Genomic DNA, 12,889 nt, shown 5'->3' on the forward strand with positions numbered 1-12,889 from the left:
GGGAAGGATGCGGGATTAACCCTGTCCGACTTGTGAGGTGAAATGAAACAATATTAGTAACCTATACAAGTTTATAACATACTTTCTATACATATCAAACAGTGATTATACTTACATAATTCAATTATACACTCAATATCACAATACTTTAGTCTTTGTTAAAACAATTGTTTGGTGAAATAATATAATTGGAACATAGCTACATACATGGTGACACATGCATTATAATTATTTGTCTAATATACGTATTATGATAACATGCACGTTAATAAAAAAAATAAAATCATGGCGACCTAAAGTTGGATTTGACTGGTTTTCCATAATAATTCTGCTATGTTTAGATAAGACGGTAGTCTCACTTTAGCACGTTTATAATATCACACTACACAGACAGTTTATAAATAAAAAAATATCTAGATATAATACATTACCGAAATTCTCTAAATAAACCAGCAACTAATGGAATTATAAATTAAAGAGTAATTAACAGAAAATACATTTTTTATTTATACTTTTTACACAATAATAAAATTATGTATGATAAAATAAAAATAACATTTCTAAACAAAAGCAGGCAACATTATTGTGAGTGCCTTTAGTCAAATAAATGATGGAGGCATTCCGTTGTTATTACTAGAAACTGATACGAAACAGATATTTATATATTTTATCACAATTAAAAACAATCCCTGTACACAATTTATTGTTTCCATGACTTTAAATAATAATATATTAAGACCATGGACACAAGATACACTTTCCAAAGCATTTTCTGTTTCATTAAAAAAAATATAAGGCAAGCGAATCCGCAAAAGAATATAGCGAAACAATGTTATTTATAATAAACATATGTATGTTTTACACCTTTCCATGAAATATTAAAACACCTCTAGGAGAATTTCGGGAGTTGCCAATGTATCATAAAAGCAAGAAATAAAATTGTGACGTGTAAAATACGGCAACATTAACAAAAAATAACTCTTTATATTTTTAATACCTTTGAAGGAATATGTTTAAGTTCATTTTAAATTAATTGTAATATCACTTACATATTTCCTTTTATAATTAACACACGAATAATACCAAGATGCACAAGAGGTCATATACACGATGAATATTTTAAAGGTTACGATACCTTATTTATTTACATTCATAAAATCACGCCATTTCCCCATACTGTCAGAGACCAGAGAACGCCACTTGGCACGATCCTTACAAACCTCCTTTGCTTTATTTACATCCATACATCTTGTCATACAGGACTGCCGGTTACGAATACTACGCTCCTGATATTTAATGCAAGACATCATCGATATGATCTGTGTCATTTACTTAATTTTTTATAACCCGACGTATTATACCTTATTACCCGTGCATCTTAGTATTTTGTGTACAAGCCGCGATAGTGTAACATCATTTGTAATTTTCCATTCTCATCGCACACAACACTTCGTACAAAAGGAGAGTAAATAATGACAAGTATTTTTTTTAAGTAAAGATGAACATTTATACAGGTGTGGAATATAAAACGAAATTTTAAATGCTTAATACTACACTCTTTGCGAAGAAACATGCTGAATTAAATAGTAACACCCCAAGGACGTTCAATAAGACTGACATAAGTACATATTTTGGATTCACAATATTAATTTTTGATGCAAAGTACTTCATATAGCTGCAACAGCTTTATCGTACGGTACTCAAAACAATGAATCGAGCAAATACAAAACTGTAACATACAATTTTACGACACAATTTTCTAATGATATTGTTTATGAAAATTATTTTCAAGGAGTTTTCATTAGCTAAAACAACTTTACAGTAAAAAGTAATTAGCTTCGGTTAAGCCGAAAAGACAACTTTAATCGAAGATTTCAAAGTTTTTCTGGGGTTTAAAAAAAAATACCGAAGAAAACAAACTAAAATTTAAACTAATTGAACATAATAAAGTAGTGCACCTTTATCATGCAATCGAATCGGCAAATAGTACAATTAAAATTCGACACAATGGCATTTAGATCCCAAGGTTAAAAATCATGACCGATTTATAAAAAATACTAATAGATACCTCTTTAGTTAACAAAGCGGTCGTAACGAACAAAATGCCTTTAATTTATTCAACTTGGGAGTAAAAAAAAAAATGTTTTACATAACTTTTTAGCCAAGTATGTTGTTCTATAAATAACAGGTTTTTCGATTCACGTGCAAAGGACTTTTATGTTACAACTACGTAAAAAATCTAGCCAATATAAAGAGACATTCTCTATTCTCTAAGGAAATAATTTAACATGCCTTTTTCAATACTGCACTAATTTTATACTAATAATTATATTGCATGACATATGGATTGTACATAAAATAATACATTAAACATTTGTTATAAATTCAATAACAACCTTTCAACAGTATCCAAATGAATTTATAAAATGATTTTAATTAATTTAGTAATTTCTATGATATTATTCTTGTGTAGGTGTTGGATTTAAAACATGCATTATCTATTACGTAAGTCAAGAACAGACATAATTATTTTAGCAATACGTTTTAGCGTCCACACAAATTGTGTTCAGTCTAAGATGATTTAAAACAATTGCTTTGATAAAATGTCTGTAAGTGACCTATGTTATATAGAAAAGGAATACTAATAGCCAACTTCACCAATTCTGAATAAACATTGAATAGCTTATAAGATGGATTTTTTAAAGTTTTTTCACATACATTTTTGCTATCAATTTATCTATCGAATAGGCTATTCAACAATTATTTATAAGTAGTGAAACTAGCTCCAAATGTTTCTAGAATACATTACAATACGTTTTAATAAAGATTATTTGTCACTATCTACTCCTAACTCCTGATTACATGTCTAGTGATATTTGATTATAGATCATTGACTTGAACCTAGTTATGCCTCAAATCATTCTCGTATATTGGTCAAATCATAATCGAACGTATTTATCTACAAGATAAACTAAATTTTCACACAAAGATGATTTATTTGTAAAACCGAAACGTTGGTGAAAATTTTAACGTGTGCTCTGTATGACTCATTTGATGATATATGCATTGATAATAATATTAGTATATGTACATGTTTATCCGACGCAGTTGCCCCACCTAAGGCCGCCACACGCCATAGCTCCGATAAGGTAAACTGCTAGTCCGGCGACGCCAGCCATTATCACATACATTTTGACGTTCTTCCAAAATAACGATCGCTGCAATGTTCTGGATGTGGTACGGTAGCTCACTGACTGTAACAAAAAGATAGATTTTCTTCACCAAACTATAGAAAACACATACCTACATATTTTTACATTGATCAGTACTGAATTAATCTATAAGACAAGATGTATAGACTTGAATGTAGCACGAGAAGTTTGTAAGGATCGTTCCTACAAAGTGACGTTCTTTGGTCTCTGCCTACCTATACGGGAAAATTGCGTGATTGTATGTGTGTCATTGCAGTACTTTACTAAATGTGGACTGAAAACTCGATGTGGGTAATGCCTTGACATTATCTAGTATTATAATTACGTTTATCTCATGCAGATGGTAAATATGAGTCAAAAGACGTCATTTTACTATGAGTGCTCGGGTCAGACGGATAGCATTGAAGTAATAAAACCTTTGATTGCGCATGTAGCGCAACGGTTAAAGTGATCGCCACACCGCAACCACCGAGTACCGTAGCTCTGATTCATAGTTATTTTATTAGGTACTATAATATTTCTATATGTTTAAGGAATGTTTATGTAAACTAACACCTATTGGTGGTATACGGACTACCGTATCCCACCAATCGGTGTTAGTGTTTTTTCTATTAAACAACTATATTTAATAGAAAAAACACGTCTTCATAACTCTTTTCTACGGAACATTAGTTGCTCTGCTTTGTGTAAATGTTGCCTTTTAGCAGTAGTATCGTAAAGTATCCATCGCTTTTCAATGTAAGCTTAAAAAACACTACAAGGTAACTAAATCTATATAAGCCTGTATGGTGTACCACACATTTCAGCATCTATTCCTGTTTTTAACAACGGGTACCTATATAGGTACTTCAAAATGAAATTCCGAATGAAAAGGGTAAATTGCCTACGTTTCACTTTTGTACATTTTTTTGGACAAATGCGAATATGATGCTGGCCAGTGTGATTCAGGGGTTAATGACCTTAATTTTTTACTAGTACTTTTAACAATATAAAATACAAATAGTAAATTTTTTATATGATACTTACACTTGTCGCTAAATTATCAGCCTTATTCACTAGTAGTTCTAGTCTCTCGCCTCGCATAGCCATGTTATCTGAAAACAATTAAACATAACAATTGAATTCGTGATGTTGCTCAAGCGAAACTACGTAAGTATGTCAATAAAACCACCGTAAAATACAGTCAAATTTATTCGTTCATATTATTTTAGAAACAAGAATGTCGTTTATTAAATTAAGGTCATAATAGTAGTCTTAATTGATGTAAATATGTTCGTTACAATGAACTTTCCTGGCTACAGGTGTTATAGATGAAATTCAGAATGACTTGGCATAATTCAAGTACTGAATAATTGAGGATTATGAGTTTATTCGTAACGAATCGTTACAACAAATTGGCAACAATTATAATAAATTGGCGAACATATTGACGGGATACGTTCAGTAATGTGTTTAACAATTTACTTGATAAACACAATTTAAGTCGATACACCTGAGAATTAAGGGACAAACCAGAATTTATTTCTGAGGGGCCCACATAAGCAATACGAGCGTCTTCTCGACCCACCCGACATATCTCTCCTATAATTAAAAATCACATGCTAAACAGTGATTTAGTCTCCCAGTCAAGACTTAATAACAAAATGACTGCCACCGTGGCGCAGTGGTTTAGGTCGCCACGCCAATACCACTGCGTCGGGAAGTCGTGGGTTCGATTTCCACACGGAACAATTATTTGTGCGATCCACAAATGATTTTTCGGATCTGATTGTACTTTGAGTCCGATGTTTGTAAGTTTGTAAAAGGCACCGCGACACAAGAGCAATTCTAAGTGCGGGAGTTGTCTTTTTAAAAGAAATAAAAAAAAAGAAAAAATCAATTTGGTGAGTTCCAATCTACCTATGACAAATTTTAGATCATTCACTAATCTACAAGTAGATCGATATAAAAATAGGTTACCGGTTCTTAAACCGCGTCTTTCATTGCATAACATTTTATAATGATCATTCATAAAGTTGTTCTACCACTCTTCCTATCTTTAATCTAAGTTAAATTTAATCGAATTCGCTGATAACTCGTTTCTCATATTACTTATTCTATAGGTCAATATCTGGTTAGTAGAAAATATGTCAGATATTCCTGTTTCGAGCTCAATTGGACGTTTTAATAGAGCTATCCGACCGCTAATCTCAAGGTTTAAAGTTCGATTTCGATTTGAACATTGATAACTAAAGGTTGCTTCTATAAAAAGAATATTTAGAACAATTCTAAAATAGCTCTAAAGTGGGGTCTTATGCATAAGTATGACGTAGTTATGACAGAACTAACGTAGGTCGGTATATAGAAAACAGGAATAACGATTGTGGTTTGTTTCATAATGTCTGTTTTGTACCCAAGTTAAGGAAAATATAAACTTAATAGAAAACAGTAATCCTAACATAATTGAATCGGAATTAATTTGCGTAGTGCACGCTCTTGAAATTAAGCAGCAATGTTATTGGATATCAATGTTCGGATATGGATATATTGGATACAGGCATCTTTATTCAGCTTAATTTGTATTGGTCACCGGTATTTAGCATTCCGGAATACCTGAAATTTTAGATAGGTACGTCCGATCCTTTTTAATAGGGACCAAGAAGAAGGGCCAAATTATATTGGACGTATTGATATTGAATAGGTACCTAGGTATGTCGATTTTAGTTTCGGACACCGATTTCGAATTGGAATATCTTATAATTTCGTATACGGTTGCGGAGTTCTATAACATCCGTTTACTAAGTTAACTGCAATAAAGTACAATACACATAGATTACTGCTCAGGCATTATCATAATTGCATTCGTGTTTACTTGAATATATTGTACAAGCTTGGCTAGTAAACACTATGCTCTGTTGGTAAAAAAAACGTCAAGGTTATAATCAGGTTACGAGCCACACATATATTCAAAATAATGAAAAAAATCGGCCTTAGAATCAACCTATTGATACATAAAAACTGGTCTTTAGGAGGCTTTAAAGCATAGGTTTGCAAAATAAACAACTTTTTTTTCTATACATTCATAACTTTTTATAAGTAGGGTAGCTATATCTTAGTAATGCCTTCTAATTTTATATTTATTGCAACAACCTTTGCGTGCGCGAGCTCGCTATTTACCAGCTCCATTGTAATTTGACAAATGTATAGTTACAATGAATGAATGGGAATTAAACAAACCAAAAGTATATTTATCAGTTTTGTGTTTTATATAAACCCTTGGAAATTACCAAAGGATATTGTCTTTTATGATTTGCATAACATACATATTAATACATAATTATATCCTATAGTATTTTCCAAGCTAAAAATAGTAGACATTATACCTACTTAAAATAGCTTGATAGTACTTGAAACTGTTTTTACCACAAGTTGGTACCTACTAAGTAGCAATATCTTATAACATGAAACCTACACACATGAGTAATCCTACAATACAGGAAATTCCATCATAGTGATTAATTTGTATATCTAGTTATGTATGCTTGTTATATCTGTAATAATGGTGCATCTAACAAGCATCATAACATTCAAACAATGTGTGCTTAGATAATAAATGTTGATCATGATCATTTCAGTATGGTAACTATGGATTTTGAATGGCAATTTTAGATTGAAATAAGATTTATTTAATGATTGTGATTATTTTTGAATTGCCTTTTTTGTGGATGAGAAAGTAAGGGTGTTGATTTTCAATTTAAGTCTCATGAAGCAGCTTAACATTGAGATTTAATGTTTATTAATATCCCTTATTTGAATTGAAAATAAAAACTATTCCCTACAATCAGTCAAACTCATGACTCATACACACTAAAGTAGGTAAATTTAATATATTTATATGAGAGATTGCAGCAGATTCAGTAACAAAAAGATAAATACAAATACTGCTAGAAAGTAGGTCTTTCATTTTGCAGTTTTTACAGAAAAAGCCTGACACAGTTATGTTGAATGTAGAGTAAGTCACTTACTGTAAAATTACTGACAAATAAACTTGGAAACTTTGTAAAATCTTTTCAGTATACTTTAGTCAATACACTAAACATAGTTGATGGCTGATAAAGATGAGTTGAGAAATAAAACATATTGTGCTGTCCCCGTAAAATAACCAGAATGTGGTACCTTCAATCGGATATTCTACATAATATATTGTTATGACTTTACTCCATAAGCACAGCAAATACTTAAGTTAAAATTTAGAAAAATAATTATCTAACACTTTCATTTTACTTTCTTGAGCAATAACATGTGTATATTATCTTTAAGACTGTAAAAGTATGTTCAAAGTGCTCTTCAGACAGAATAACATAAATTGAACGCATGATTCATGCAACAATGACACTAAATCCTGGTTACAATAAAATTAAATCATAACGGAATATTGTTTTACTGTAATTAGAGTCACATAACACTGCATATGCCCATTGGCCTCAATGTAGTGTAAACAGAGTGACTAATTACTTTTTCAACACAAGAATATCAACATTTTAATAAAAATAAACACATCTGTACAACAGTCATTGACATATCATAGGAAGGTTTATTGCAGTCTACGCTGCACTGATAACACATGATAAGAATTATTGTTTGCATAAATAAAATTGTACTATCAAAACCAGAAAGAGTGTTTGTTTATTTTTCTTGCAATGATACTTTCTTATTGCTGATAACAATGCAGACATGTGAATTTAAATTATCTAGGTGGTGACACAGATGTTGCAAACTAATCATATAAATCATACAATGTTTATCAAAATTATTCTGGAAAACATTTAAAGAACACCCAGTTAGAATTTTTTCAGATATTCAAATCTTTTAAGAAATTCACTATGACTTACACTATGAGACATATGATTAAAAAAAATATTTTTTAATCAGTAGTCAGCGCAGTAGATAATAGCTCTCAATTAGTAAATCTAACATGAATCCTATTATCCAAGCTAGAATAAATAAACAATCATTAGGAAGTCATTACTTGATGTTATCTTTATGTAAATAATAGTTATTTATATGCATCTGAGCTAACCAATCTCTGAAATACCACACCTAATAATGCTGACTTTTGTGATGAACTAACTTCAAACTTCTATATTTAACCTACCTACCTATTAATATTCAATACTTGCCATGAAAAGTTTGGAAAGAATGTTAATTTTACTCACCAATATTTTTGACCATGATATTCTTGAGTTCATCCAACTCGCCATGTACTCTTGATATAGTGTCAAGGTCCTTTGAATCACTATAATGCTTCATCTCAGTAGCAAGAATCCGCGCAAATTCACCGTTCATCGCGTAAGGTATGGCTGTCTGTGCAGTGTCCCCAAATGATGTCGTAAATCTTCTTTTAATCTCATTGAGGAAGAGGAATGCTCTCGAACGTTGGAATTTCTGAAGAAAACGGACATCACATTTAAGATATGAATAGGAAGTATATTCTTACAGCGGCTTATATATAGGGTACTCACATCGTCAGTGATGCAGAAATAAACCAATTTGTTTTCCGCAATGTAGTGAAATAGATAATTTCCATGAGAATACGTCAACTTATCATCGTGGGGCGGTATCTTCGATAGTATTTGTTCCGTAACTTCCGTAAAATTACCGGCACACGTTGCATATTTAGCTAAAACGACCGTACCACGAGCAACAACACTGAATAATATAGGCATCTTGAACAATTACGTCGGATAATCAGAAAAGAAACAAAGGAAAACAAGGCCCAATTATTTAACTTTCACAGACACAGACGTGACCCAACTCACAAAACACAATCTACTAGTAAATGTTATAGTAAAAACAATAACAGAACATGCACATGAATCGCAGGTAATATGCCAATTTGTTGGAAAATAATACAAAATGCGCGCATTAAACACGTCAAATCACAATAATTCAGAAGTAATCAGTCAGTCAAACTGCCCATAGGAAGAATAGAGTAGAGCAATTCACATATAACAGCTCCATTAGTCGATTATAATAATGTCGAGCGAGTAAAAGGCCGGCAAGCAAAAAGCATACAGTCCGCTGCGACTCATACGGCCTATAAATTGATTCATGTCTTGACATGTTTTGTGCTACTCTATCGAGTTGTTACTTTTAACATTTTTTTTTCATATATTCAAATAGGTACATTTCCATTTAATTATCATTATACCGTAAAACGGGGTGAATAGAAACAATTTTCAACTTTGTCCTAAAAATTTTTTGCGAATAACTTGTTATTTTTATTGTCGGGTTATTCTATATCATGTCCGGCGGCATGAAGAAAGAGCTAAAACCATATTTGTCGAAAAATATGCATAATTTTACGATATTTCCTTAAAAATATGGTCAATTTCTATTCACCCAGCGATAGGGGTAAATCGAAACGACCAAAGGGGTGAATGGAAAAACTGTTAGGGCTGCCAAAGACGACTTATCCAACATGCTGAAAAGGGAGGTTGTGTGTTTAAAAATTGAAATAACCGTTGATAATTACACAAGCTGACCCGCGCAACTTCGCTTGCGTCACATAAGAGAGAATGGATCAAAATTGACCCCGTTTTTGTAACATTTTACACCCGTACTCTGCTCCTATTGGTAGTAGCGTGATGATATATAGCCTATAACCTTCCTCGATAAATGGACTATCTAACACTGAAATATTTTTTTAAATCGGACCAGTAGTTCCTGAGATTAGCGCGTTCAAACAAACAAACAAACAAACTCTTCAGCTTTATAATATTAGTATAGATAGTATAGATTAGTATAGATTCGTATAGATTAACTCAAAAAATAAAACAATATAACCTAACTAACTTTCATACTATATGCAGTAGTTTGCCGTTATAACTTTGATACAATGATAATTGTGAATTTCAGAACATTAATAACTATTAATTTTTCATTGTTTATGTTTATTTTGTTTACAGTTTTTGACAACCCTATTTATTAATCTCTATTGACCCCTCACTTGTTTCTATTCACCCCTTACGCGTTTCTATTGAACCCTGCTATGTTTCCATTTACCCCATACTGTAGTTCTATTCACCCTTCAAACGATTCTATTCACCCCGTTTATACAAAAAAATGACTATTTCTGTGATTTAAACATATTTTTTAGGTTTAAAAACGTTTTTTCAATTAACAATATTGTATCTTTATAGATTAATATACACCTAAAGAGATAAACACTTCAAACAACTCATTAGAAAAGAAATCCCACTTTAAATCCAAAGTTTTGGAGGTCGATATTAAGGCATTCGAGGACGGTTGTCTTTGAAGCATTTTTTTGGGTATAAATATCATTTTAAACATCTAAACAATTATGACACCGCAGAGAAGTAATATCGACGTGTAATCATTTAAAATTTGAACTAAATTCTTCAACGAGGAGTACTCAAATATTGGCCTTAAAAACTTTCCTGATTTTTTTTCTATTCACCCCGCGAATTCTATTCACCCCGTTTTACGGTACATTATGTTGAATAAATTCAGTTAGTTAGAATCGACTAAAGTTAAATAAGATGATTTTAATTTGAAACTTCTCTAACAGACCAGACATAAAACGTCAGGAATAACGTTCTGCGGTTGGTGGAACTGCACAGAAATGTTGCAAGATTTTAATTTTTAAATTTGTTCGTCTGTAATAGTTTACAAAAAATATAGTCGTAGAAATAGTAATTCGTTTTGATGCATTTATTAGATATCTAATATCAAAAATAGCACTTAGTAAAGCACCAGAGATTCCAATTTATCACATGGTTATTTGGAGAAAAAATCGAAATAAGTATTTATTCATTTTAGGATAAATAAGAATGGTCTATTTCAACAGCAAAAGAGATTTATTTAACCCATGTCTGACTTAATAACTATAGGGCTATAAATTTTTGGCCTATATTTATTTATCACAATTTGGTTAGCATAGTAAGAGTTAACAAAAATTAATAATTTAATAAAGCACTAGTAACAATTATTTAAAGAGATTTAGTCAAAATAATCATCAATATCTATATCTGGGTCTAGAATATGGTCAGCAATAGAAGTAAGATCCAATTGATCAAGAATTAAATTCTCACACATTTCTTCCAAATCAGTCTCTCCAATCAATATGGCACCTTGCAACTTTCCATTCTGGAGTACAAGTTTAATATATTCTTTATTTGGTGTCATGCGCAATAAAATCTCATAATCTCGTCCTAAACCTTGAGCATTGTACTTTCCTAATAGTATCACTTGGTATCCAAACAATGTGGTGCAATGTGTAAACAGCTCAAAGCAGAAATCTTGTAGCACATCTTCATTCATTATATTTGCATGCATAGCTTTGGCAGCCATTCCAGCCATTTGTCTTGCTTGGGTCCATAATCTCAACTGAAACCAATGTGGTGCATAATCCCAGGCAGCTGAAGCTACATCACCAGCAGCATAAATATTCTTCATTGATGTCTGCTGAAATTCATTAACAGCTAAGCCACCATCTTGTGCCTTCTCTGGTTCTGCATCCCATGAAAAATTCACAGCAGGCTCAACACCTGTTGCAGATATGACAAAGTCACATTCAACAATTCTCCCATTAGAAAGTTTTACTTCAAGAGGATACTCTTTGTTAGAAACTTCCTCTACAGAGTTTATTTCTACTTTATATACTATCTCAAGTTCTTGTACCCCTTTCTCATTCTTTTTAATTTCTAGCTTCCTGAACCAATCTGGACCTAAAGCTGCAGATTTAAGATCCTTATTAAGAGAAACAACTTCATCTTCTTCAGAAAACACATGCCTTCTTAAAACCGTCTTTTGCTCTGGTTGTAATTCTTTGTTCCTAAATGTATTCTGAAAGAATTCTGCTGCTCCAGGATCTATGAAGGTGGCGGATATGTAATCATCTCTGATGACCCAAACTTTTTGTATCCCAGATGTGGCATGAACTATCTCGGATGCTATGCCTCCATTACCCGCAATGACCATCTTGCGTCCAGTTTTTAGCTTCGCCTGAAATTCTTTAACAGACTCAGTATCTCTGATTCCAAGGATCCTTTTACTTTTATGTGAATCTCTGATTAGTCTAGGTATACCACCAGTACAGATACACATAACATTGTACTTTATTTTATCACCTGCATGAGTGTATGCTACTTGACTATTAGTATCTACATGCTTGAGGGAATCATAAACTATTTTTAAGTTTGGATGTATTCTCATCAAAGAACTAGCTTCTGTTTCATTTACATCAAACTTCACAATCGTTTTAGCATAAAAACTTACATTGCTTACATTTTTTACTAAAGAGGAAGCAGTTATGATTGTTAAAGTTTCCTCTGGATGTAGGATGGCCAGCGTTTCCACACATGTAACTCCGGCGATTCCGCCACCAACAACCAAATATGTTGTTTCTATTTCACACATTCCTAATTATTATGTAGTTTAACCGGCTTGCTTGCAAAAATATAACGCACAATAAAATACTGTACTATTATATACTTAGTTCGCTAAAAAGAGCACTTTTCACTATTTCTTATCTTATATTTTCAAGCACGGATTCTCCTATCACACTTGTTTGCAATTTATGTCACTTAATTAAATAGTTTCGTCATGATAATTTGTCAGGATGTATTTATCAACATTGCATGTGCATTGTGCAATGTGCAACTTAGTGTTGACAT

At 32.0% G+C, this 12,889-nt stretch overlaps 2 protein-coding genes across 2 annotated transcripts; both read right to left on the reverse strand.

The window, feature by feature from the left end:
* Positions 1-57: 57 nt before the first annotated feature.
* On the reverse strand, positions 58-9,163 carry Vamp7 (Vesicle-associated membrane protein 7). Its single transcript, XM_076116629.1, has 4 exons — positions 8,714-9,163; positions 8,408-8,636; positions 4,239-4,306; positions 58-3,254 (listed from the first exon to the last, which is right to left on the reverse strand). The coding sequence occupies exons 1-4, from the start codon at positions 8,915-8,917 to the stop codon at positions 3,096-3,098; spliced, it is 660 nt and encodes a 219-aa protein (XP_075972744.1). The 5' UTR covers positions 8,918-9,163; the 3' UTR covers positions 58-3,095.
* Positions 9,164-11,070: 1,907 nt separating this feature from the next.
* Positions 11,071-12,881, reverse strand: Pyroxd1 (pyridine nucleotide-disulfide oxidoreductase domain 1). Its single transcript, XM_076116630.1, has one exon. The coding sequence runs from the start codon at positions 12,630-12,632 to the stop codon at positions 11,214-11,216; it is 1,419 nt and encodes a 472-aa protein (XP_075972745.1). The 5' UTR covers positions 12,633-12,881; the 3' UTR covers positions 11,071-11,213.
* Positions 12,882-12,889: the final 8 nt, after the last annotated feature.

Source organism: Anticarsia gemmatalis, chromosome 7 (assembly GCF_050436995.1).
Source record: "Anticarsia gemmatalis isolate Benzon Research Colony breed Stoneville strain chromosome 7, ilAntGemm2 primary, whole genome shotgun sequence".
Taxonomy (NCBI): domain Eukaryota; kingdom Metazoa; phylum Arthropoda; class Insecta; order Lepidoptera; family Erebidae; genus Anticarsia; species Anticarsia gemmatalis.